The sequence below is a fragment of the Pteropus vampyrus genome, unplaced genomic scaffold (assembly GCF_000151845.1).
Source record: "Pteropus vampyrus isolate Shadow unplaced genomic scaffold, Pvam_2.0 Scaffold152, whole genome shotgun sequence".
NCBI classification, from domain to species: Eukaryota; Metazoa; Chordata; class Mammalia; order Chiroptera; family Pteropodidae; genus Pteropus; species Pteropus vampyrus.
The window spans coordinates 2,077,931-2,088,426 of NW_011888933.1; the positions used below are offsets into that span (position 1 = coordinate 2,077,931).

Here is a 10,496-nt window from a genome sequence, read left to right on the forward strand (position 1 = left end):
CCAATAAACCCCAAAATGGAGACTCTGCAGGCCAAGGTGAAGGCAGGATTAGGTTTAGACATAATCAAATAATGGGCTTGCATCTGAGCGTGTTATCCTTCTAATCCTATTTCTGTGTTTAAAAGGAAGCTTAAGAAAATTAACCATCTTTTTAATGCAATACTAAAGGTCTCGGTTATGATGAGAAAAATGCTTCTAATACGATAAAAGCCCTGAAAGCCTCAGGGTTCCCCTGCTTGGCCAGCAGCTCGCAGTATGGCAAGAGGGGTGTGCAGGATGTCCGTAGAGGCCTCGCTCTCTGTGGGAGGAAATGTGATCGCTTTTGCATCCTGCCTCCCCCAGTCCCTGTGTGGGCACCTCCCTTCGTCAGGCTTTCCTCTGTAGTAGTGTGTGTTTGTTTGGAGAGCAGGGCAGGAGTGGCCAAGTCTCACGGGTGGCCAGTTGGCTTGGATCTCCTTTAAGATGCTTATAAAGGAGCATTAGTGTTTTTCCTTCTTTTTCCCCCCTTCTTCCTGAAGAGGCTATTTTCCTCTTATCTCTCTTCTTTAAGAACTAAATAAAGCCCCCATGCCTCCTGGAGCCCAGAGATAACCTCCCACCCCAGGGCTAAGGAAATGCACTTCTTGAAACTATTGTCTCTCATTCCTTTGGAGCTCTCCTCTGCTACCCAAGAATACAGCCTGTTTTTTAATTTCTGTACCATTACCTAGACTTCCCAGCAGCAGTTCTAAATATTTCAAACCAACTGGATATTTCAGTGAAAGAGACACGAGAGAGGGGTGATTTGGTTAATCTCGTGCTTCATTTTCCTCAGAATATACTATGATTTCTGGAGCTAGAAGTTTGCCAAGCAAATGGTACAAATTCTGTGACATGGTATTTGGGAGAGATTGTGAGTAGTTCAGAATCCTGTGACATTGGCCAGTCGTCAGTGCATTTTCAACAATGTCAGAAAGGAGGGGTTGGACTCTTATAAGTGTCTTATGACAGACAGCACCTTGCATTTCAATTGTAGGGATTGTGCTAAGAATAGAGCAGGTCTGGGAGGTGGCATTGGGAATTGGAGTGGTACCAAAGCAGATGAAAGGAAAGCCTGGAGTGACTGGGGATTTGGCATTCCTTAGAAGACTTTTACCTTCAGAAACAGAGGCCCTTAGCAAGACACTGGATCCTGTTGGTACCATGGCACATATGAGTGTCAGTAGCCTACCTCTTAACCTTTTCTAATTTGAGCAATCAGACTACCTTCCCTATTTAGAAGCTAAGCTGGGATTGGGGTTTCCTTTCCTGAAAGCATATACCAAGTCTAACGTATACTTTCATTTTGCCTACAGGCTAAACTAGAAAATACATCAGTATTTTTTACTAACATTTAAAATTGGTAGATGCCACAAAAATCTCTGTACTTCTTGCTTTGTCTGGAAAAATCAGAAGATCTGCTAATAGTGGGCTCGCATTCCCATGTGGCCGTAATTTCCTGGAGCTAAATAGTAATCGTTACCCATGTGAGATGGCCATGTGATCACTAATTTCTCACTGTCCCCACCACTGCCTGTGGTCTCCCAACGCAAGGCAGACCGTCAGTCGGTGGACACGTATCATCACACTTGCTCTCTTGTCTGCTCTTAACAGAGAGCAGTGCTTCTTTGTATCCATTCCTTATCAAAAGCGAAATCAGATGGCGCTGCATGTTTCTTACCCTTGACCCACCACCCTCATTTACTTTATCTTCCTGACCCCTGATGCCATTGGGTTTTGTGACCTTTGGCTTCTGGTTTGGGTTGGGGAGAAAGCAGTGAGGTGGCTCTGCCATTTCCTTACCATCAGACTGAACTGTGCAGCCCACTGATTGATCAGCTGCTAGAGGATGAATCTTGTTTCTCAGCCCACAGGACATAAGCTGCTGCTAGAGGTAAAAGGACTCTGCTTCCACTAGTGGTAATATGCAGGCCATTGTCTGCAGACTGAGCACAGTTATGATCTAGGGAGATTGCAGTTATAATCTAGTACCTCCAAAGTCTTGGGCACTTGAGAGGAGGCATTTTGACCTTTGGTTTTTGGGTCATTTTGACCTTTGGTTTTTGAGACAGCCCACTTTCAGGTGGTCAGAAATACCAGCCAGTCTCTAGCCCTTTGGTGCCCTAAAGGGTTACTGTTACTTAATGCCCACATGAGTTTAATGTGCCTTTTTCAAAAGCAAGAGAGATGACAATAGGAGTTTGACTAGTTCTCTGTGATGAACAAATTTGTTAAGGACTTTCTTATTTAAGGTCATTTGCCTGCTGTATAGTTATAAATACCCTCTGGGGGTATATTACCCTTAAATTTATTTGAGTCTGCATTTCTAGATGCTGAGTTTATCTATTACCTTTTATTATTCCTATGTGGAGCTCAGTAAGTATAAATTAATAAATATAAATTAATCATGACAAAATATCTTGTTGGTGTATTGAATTTAAATAAAAACCTCAATGGTGAGAGACCCAGTCTAATTCTAAGTATGTACTTCCTACAATTTGAACAATGATGCTGATTTGATAATGGAAGAGTGCAATGTTAAAAGATTTGGTTTGTTTTTTTCGCTTTTTTTTTCTGAAAGAAGTTGAAAGATAAAGATAGATGCTTGTACATATATTGCTAGATACCCAGCACAGAGTAGGCAATTAGTAAAGGCAGAATAAAAGTTTAGAACCCATGCATAATTGACTACTTATTTCAAATGAAATTGTGTATCAAGAATACTATTTTCCTCTCAGTTCCCAGAAGAAAAGGTAAGAGGTTTTGCCCACTGCCAAGACCTTTCCTTCTTGTCATCTCAAATCCCCGTGTCCCCGTGTCTCTGTTTTGAACAGACAAGATACTTGGTCTTTGCTTTGTTGCTTTCTCATAGGCCTTTATTGATCAGGCCTGACCAGATTAACTCCTGAATTCGTTTTCTAGTTGCTGCCATTACCAAGTGCCATAAATTTAGTATTATCTTTATATATCTTTATATGTTTATTATCTAATAGTTCTGTAGGTTAGAAGTCCAACACAGGTCTCACTAAGTTAAAATCCAGATATCAGCAGGGCTGCATCTTTCTTCCTAGGTGCTCTAAGGGAGAATCCATTTCCTTGTCTTCTCCAACTTCTAGAGGCTGATCACATTTCTTGCCTCCTGACCTTGTTTCCCCATCATCAAAGCTACTGAGTTCTTCCCATGCCACCAATCTCTCTGGTTTTCTCTTTCAATGTCTTCCATTTTTAAGGACCCTGTGATGACATTGGCCCTACCCAGATAATCCAGAACGATCCTATTTTAAGGTCAGCTGATTAGCAAGTTAATTCTATCTGCAACCTTAATTGCCCTTTGCCTTGTAACCTAACATATTCACAGTTTCCAGGAATCAGGTATAGACATTTTGGGGGGACCATTCATTATTCTGCCTGCTACAAACTCAAACCGATAGCTCAGCTCTCCCTTCTCAACCTAAAATGCAGATGTGGTTATGAGCATGGGCTCTGGAGTCAGAGTATTTGGGTTCAGATCTTGGCTTCGCCTCTTTATGATGAATATCTCATCTGGTAGTGGGGATAAGAATGGTACCTTCTTTATAAGGTACTTGTAAGGAGGTTAACTTTAAAAAGGAAATACCTTCAAAAAGAACTTCCCAACTTAGATCTTTTTTCTCTAGGCTGTTGGGATAATGGGGGGTGGGGGAGAAAAGGAGGAAGGAAGGCAGTGAGGGAAGAAGGGAAGAGAACAGGCGGTGGGCATTACTGAGTATACTCTCAGGACAGGACAGAATTATGCACATTAAATGCTAAATTCCCTGCAGGCTATATTGCTTTTCTGTGCCCCAGTGATATCAAGTACTTGCTTTTAAAGAAAATTTATCACTGTTTTATAGTAAATCAAATCCCTTTTATATGGCACACTAAGGGATTATCCAAATATCTTGCTCATACTAAATCAGGACCTGAATATAATTAGAATTATTATTATTCAATATGTTATTGGATTGGAATGTTTACCACTGTACTTCTCCCGTTCTTATGTTTTTGTTTTTTTTTCCCATTTGCCTTTGTTCTGTTTTGCTTCATTTCCTTGGGATTCTATGCTGCACATGTACCTGTTTAAGAAATGGACACAAACAGAGTGTGTGGAGAATGTAGGGGATAAAGCAGGATAAAGCAGTTTTTCGTTTGTTTGTTTGTTTTAAGAATGAACGAACAGGGAAATTCTACACAGGGAGCCCCTTGCTAACCTGAATAAGGCAACTTGCTAACGTCCTAAAAAGAATTTTGCACTGCGAAGGTATCTTGGGCCTCAGGGGAGCCCAGCACTAATTTCCCAGGTAGGAGAGTGGCCCGTGTTAAGTGAAGAATCTAGAGAAAGAGCACACATCTAGAGCCAAGAATGATGCTATCTTATGTGCTGACTTCACCAGGAGTCTCGTCAGAATCTTAGGTTGTAGGGCGTGGGGGTATGGAAATGCCCTGTCTATTAGTTATATACAGGCACCAGACTCTGGACTCAGACTGGTGTCAGCCTCAAAGAGTACTTACTAGCCTAGGTAACTAAGAAGAACACAGTTAGATTGTCTCTAGGCTTAGCTGGATCCAGGTTCTCAGATGTTAACATCAGGAAGGAGTCCCCCCCCCCCTCTCTCTCTCTCCCTCCCTCTCTCCCTCTCTCCCTCTCTCCCTCTCTCCCTCTCTCCCTCTCCCCTCCCCCCTCCCCGTTCTGGCCCAATTTTTCTCTCTTGACATAGTTCTCAAGCAGACTCTTTCCCATATGGCAATATGGACACCAGCAGCTCCAGGTTTCAATCTTCGTAGCTTACAGCCCCAGTGGAAAAAAAGAGCTGCTTTTTTTCCACCCATAGTTTCAGCAAATGTCCCAGTGCTGGTGCTCATCGATCTTTATGGGTCACTTGACTGTTGCTTAGCAGTTCACTATGGTCACAACTCCAGCCCAAGGAGAGGGCTCAGCCTCATACAACTGAGCATGTGAGAGAACTGCTGTCCAAGGGAAAAGCTGGCTGGTGGCGTCAGAAGGGGAAGGATTGAAGACAGCCACTGCATCTACTCTGAAAGCTGAGGAAGGCACTCAGTGGTGGATCTTAGGTATCAAGAAACAGTGTGAAAAAGTGGGCTTGCAGATCTTCCTGGGTTCGACTTTCAAGTTTGTCATTCACTAGCTAGGAAACTCCCTCGCCTCAGCTGCCTTATGACCACAGACACACAGAAGGGTGTGAATAGTTATGATGGAAGACTGCTGAGGATGTTACTGGGGTAATGTTGGGGAAACACCTAGCACATGTCTGCAATTCTACCATACTCCATAAATGTGAGCTCCCTTCTTCATTCTTTCTCTTGACTCGAATATAGAATCTCTGTGTCGACCTTGAAGGCTGTGTTTCTGGGCCTCACTTGTGCATCTGAAGACTGAAATCTGGGTGTTGAAAAGTTAGCATTCCACCATTCAATGATACAGGCTAATCATTCCTAGTATATTTATAGTGTATGGGCATGACACATGTTTCCAAAACATTCGCACGTTTGTTTCTTCTTTAGTAACGATGATTATGATAATAGTCGTTAACATCCACTGAGATCTTACTATGTGTCAGGCAATAGTTTAAGCCCTTTACATAGATCATCTATCATTATCACCATTTTACTGAGGAGGAATTAAGGCACAGAGGTTAACGTGCTCAAAGTCAGACATCTATGGAAGAGCTGGGATTTGAACCCAAGCAATCTGACTCCTGAGCTCATCTTCCTAACACACTGTCTTGCTTCTTAATACACATGTGCTGTCTGTCTTTAAGGTAGGGTCAGTCATTTTCTAAGGGGTGACGGAAGTCAAGTTCTTTACCTGGACCTCTCTAATATCCTTCTTGTTGTTTATATTTCCTAGGTGTTTTTCCAGGTCTGATCATCTTGCTCTCCATATGAAGAGACATATCTAAAAATCCTAAAGGCCAGAGTTGCCATGACATCGGCCGTTGTCTGAAGGAAATGCCATGAGGCAGGGGGCTGGACTTCAGGCGGGGACCCATTGCCTCGCAGAAGAAAGTTCTCACTTATAAACCTCTGTGTACACACACACACACACACAGACACACACATACACACATGCCGTCATGCACAGACCCCTCCTACACACACACTGTCATGCACTCAGCTGTATTTAAAATATATACGTCTATTCTTTATGCCTTGCCCTAGCCAGATGGTAGAAGACAAAGAAGGAAACCAGGTGAACTCAGCAAGGCAGACTGGCTGCTCACTTCAGCACTATTGGAATTATTTCCCGCTGTTGCCAATGGAAATCAAAGAGAATGGATGTGACGTCTCTGCAGGTGGACGGCAGTAAGAGGGGCTTATTTAACTTGCTTCTCAGTGCAACTTGATAGGAGAATACAACGTCTTAAAGTTGCATATGTGTAGCACTAATGTTTCTTTTTAAATAGTTGGGGGAAAATGACCTAGAAAACCAAATTGCAGTTTGGTAGCCAAAATTAACTCTTGGTTTATTTGTCCTTTGTGTGTGAAAAGTCCTACTATTCCGTGCGTCCAACTTCCTCAAAGAACTGTTGATCGGTTTTGGTTCTTCTTAGTACCGTTGAGATCTTTCGAGTCGATACCAACGGCCTTAGCGGCGGCAGACTCTGGAATAACACCTTACACCTTTCTGGCCTGCATTTCTCTAGACTTCACTCTTAAGGGAGGAGTTTTCTTTTCTTACTTTTTGACTCTTGCACACCATATGCACTAGGGATTCTGGAAACTTCTAGCATGACTGCAAAGTGGCCAAGAGAATAAAGTCCTTGATGATAAATCACAGTCTATCCCTTGAGCCTCACCTTATTGCCAGTGCTAGATTTTTTCTTTTTAATCTCTCTGTTTTTGCTAATGAAAACTTGAAAAGCTTATTTGGAAGCTTAAATGTTTTATCTTTTCTCCATGGACTAAACCTCTCCAGGACTCTCTCAGCACCTGGATGTCCAGCTCTCGAAGCAGCCAATCAGATGGGACATCACAGTTCTCTCATCCCCTTGAGGCGTCATGACCTCAGCTCATAGTGATCAACCCTGTGCTGTGTATCATTGCTCTCCTGTAACCAGTTTCAGCACAGATGTCGCTAGTGTCAAAGGGCAGCTGCATATTGAACCTAACTCTGGGTTATGACCTGACAAAAAGCCAAAAATATCACTCTTTCCAGGAGTGGGGAAAACTGAGGATGCCTCCCAAGTCTAGTGACTTCAAAAAACATCATCCTATCTTCCTCTCATACCCACTGAGCTCACGTTACCCCACTTGTCAGACACACAATTCAAAATGCCATTATGGGAACGAAGGGTGGACGTTTAAGAAAAGGGTTGAGATGTATCTCTTAAGGTCTGTCTAAAAGGAGAGACGTATTTCTAATTTTTTTCTGGCTAGGCCCATCATGACTTGTGACCTAGAGCACCCAGGATGAACAGAGGCCTCACGTTTACTCTGCAACCTGACTCCAAGGGGGTTCCATTTCTTACTTCTCATCCCGCACACACATCCAATATCGGTCTCTATCTACCCGCATTCTTAGCTAGCTGGCACTGGCCTCAACTCCAAAGACTGCCTTTAGGACCATTAAATGGCCTATGCAAGCAAGCGGGGTGGTTATTAGGACAGATTGTATATTTTGTATATTCTGGGACCATCCCTTCAAGACACGTCTAAAAAACAAAAATGGCGTTTGGTCCGCACATGGTTGCTGCTGCTTCATCCCAGCTGGCTCCCCTCCTGCCCTCCTCTGACTGTTTGACTCACTGACTGTTAAAATGCTACCCCATACCTATTTGGGATGCAAAACTGATGTCTTTAAAAGGAAATAATAATGTAAGAAACACAAATACATTTATGACGACAACCTTCAAGATCCTTGGCATTTGATTTCTGAGCTTTCTGCAACCTTTGATTTCACTGAAATGTTGAAACCGTTCGTCTGAGGGTAAAGGAGACTCCTTGTCACAAATGCTGTAGCTGCCAATTGGACACTTGGGGCATTCTGAGGTCTGGCCCTTAAACTTTCCTTTCTCTTTTTCTTTTTTCGATTTAGACCAAAAAAAAAAAAAAAGGAAGAAAAAAAAAGGAAAAAACATAACAAGAACAACAAAAACACCCTAAAACACACACAAAATCTGCCCATTTGCCGGAGGCAATTATGTATATGTTAGTTGGAGGGTTTAAAAAATAAATCAGTTTTATTCCAAAGATTTAAAACTAGACATGACTTAGAAACAATTTCTGGAGCACTGCTTGCTGACAATCTCGTAGTTCTCTACTGCATTTGAGTGCATTTTTGTGGCCAGTCCATCAGGGCGTACCATGGGATTATATTTGAATGTGTGGTGCATCCTTTCTGGATGAAGGATGTGTGAGGGACCTGGAACCTCAGCTGTATTAAACTGTAGCACCTCCAGTCAGTGCACTAGATGAAACTTTAGACACCCTAGATTTTGTTGGTTTGTTGATTTCCCTTTCTATAGCAGCCTCCAGCACGAACGCACACACACACCAGTGATGGCATTAGCCGTGGCTGCCACAATTTTCAAATGTTGTCTCCCAAGCTGGAGCTGTTCTTGCCTCTCGAAATGCTACTATTAAGAGTTTATAATACTTAATTTAATTTTCAACCTGACAAATGCAAGGCTCTATTAAAAAGAAAGTTAAAAAAAAAAAAAAAAGAATGCAGAAGAGTAATCATTGCTTGTTTGCTCCCTGTTGTCATCTGTGGTCTTGAAAAGATCTCATCTGAATGTGGCGGAACAAAGGCCCTTTGGTCCTCATCAGGGTCTGAACTGATGGGTGATTCCTCTCTCTTTTGTATCAATGAGGTCCTACGTAATCCGCTCCTGACCTTTCTCAGAGCAGGGTGCGCTGAACCGTGATGGTGGGGCTTGCTTGCTTCAGAGTCATTTGTTGACTGTGAGAATTGGCCTGGGAATTTGGTGGGTGCTAAGTATATGGCTTTGAAACTGTTCTCTAGCCCGATTGACACCTAAAAGAATGATAACCAGTCTTATCCGTGGGAGTGGGGGGGTAGATCCAGTCATTTTGGAAATAGATTTGTGATAAAACGTCCATCACCTCCGAAATGGCAAAGATGGTTGGTAAGAGCCTGCTGAAGTGAACAGGCTTTCGGGTAAATAACCTGAAAATATTTTGCTCCCAAGAGGACGGGTTATTTATACAGTGCTTTAATGGACATTTTAAAACACATTGAACCTTTTTCTCATTTAAATTGTTACCTCCTAACATTCCAGGGGATCCCAAATTTGAAAGGGAAAACCTGGCTTGGTGTTTCTTGTGGTTGTCCTCTCAAGCACACTTTATCCAGGGTTCAGAGTTTGATGTATAGAACAAGAGTGTTTCTAAGCCATTGACAATTTTCTTTCTTTCAAGTTGTGCTTCTTTCTCCTACCACCTAGCTGTAAGTCAGAGACGTGGAAACCTGAAATTATTTGCTGCTCCTAGCTACTGGCCTCCTGCCCCACTAATGGTTAATTGGCCCAACTTAATGCCTGGTGGTCATTGATGACTATTATGTCTAGAAAAAGAGGTGTTCAGATTCCATGACAAAGCTGCATTTTCTAAAAAATATCAGAGACCCCAAAACGAACTTCATGCCGACCATTTCCTTCTCCTCTCTACATGCTTTCCCTTGCAAAGCGCTTCAGATACCATCTCCTTCCCTCCTGCACCTCTTGTGCCCTTTTTACATCTTCGATTGCCTGATTCTAACAGGGTAAAAAGACGGCCAACCTCACCCGTGATTAGCAGAACTGATTCCTATTTTTAAAAAATCTTCTTTGTATCTAGAAGCCAGAGAAGATTTTTTAAGGACTTTAGTTTGGGATAAACGTCCAGATTAGCCATGTCTATTTGCATCAAAGGGGAAATAAATGGGATTTTCAGGGCCGCGCATCCAGTGCACTCAGAGCATTCTGCCTGTAGCCCCCACTCCTGAGTTCTGTGGCAAAGTGAAAAGAAATAAACGCAAGTGGCAAGAACGACAAAACCTAGTGATTCGTTTTATGGGCTCAAAATGGTTTCCTCTATGGAAGTCACTTCATAAAATAATAAAATATAGCACAAAGTGCTTATGTCTTCGCTCTTGCATGAATTGGCTTTAGGAGAAGGAGGAAGGTAGAGAAAGGGAGAGCAACACATTTAACTACGAAAATCGGGTTCATTGTCTCTCTTTTTTAAAAACCTTATGAGGGCCAGCATGTCTGACTCCAGTTTTACACCCAGATCTTTGCCAAAGTGAAAATTCATTGAGTAGAACTTGGTCGAAATGTACTTGCAGAAGCTTTCCCTGGCATCTTCTGGAAGTGGCCTCCTGCCAAGCGTGGGGTGGGGGCAAGAGGACAGAACTCACATTCTGGGTGAGGATTGAATTTCGGTAAACATGGTGATATATCAGTTTGAAAACTAAAGAGGCTGGCCTGAGTTATACA

At 42.6% G+C, this 10,496-nt stretch overlaps 1 protein-coding gene across 4 annotated transcripts in view; it reads left to right on the plus strand.

Moving 5' to 3' along the window:
* KLF7 (Kruppel like factor 7) overlaps positions 1-8,749 on the plus strand; it is an 80,229-nt gene extending 71,480 nt beyond the window's left edge. For 3 of the 4 annotated variants that reach the window (XM_011369663.2, XM_011369664.2, XM_011369666.2), the window contains one exon: positions 5,906-8,720. In XM_011369663.2, coding sequence (XP_011367965.1) covers positions 5,906-5,957 — 52 coding nt within the window. In that variant the 3' untranslated portion in view covers positions 5,958-8,720. Of the gene's footprint in view, positions 1-5,905 lie in introns of all 4 variants that reach the window. The other variant, XM_023536253.1, reaches the window with a different exon arrangement.
* The last annotated feature ends 1,747 nt before the right edge of the window (positions 8,750-10,496 follow it).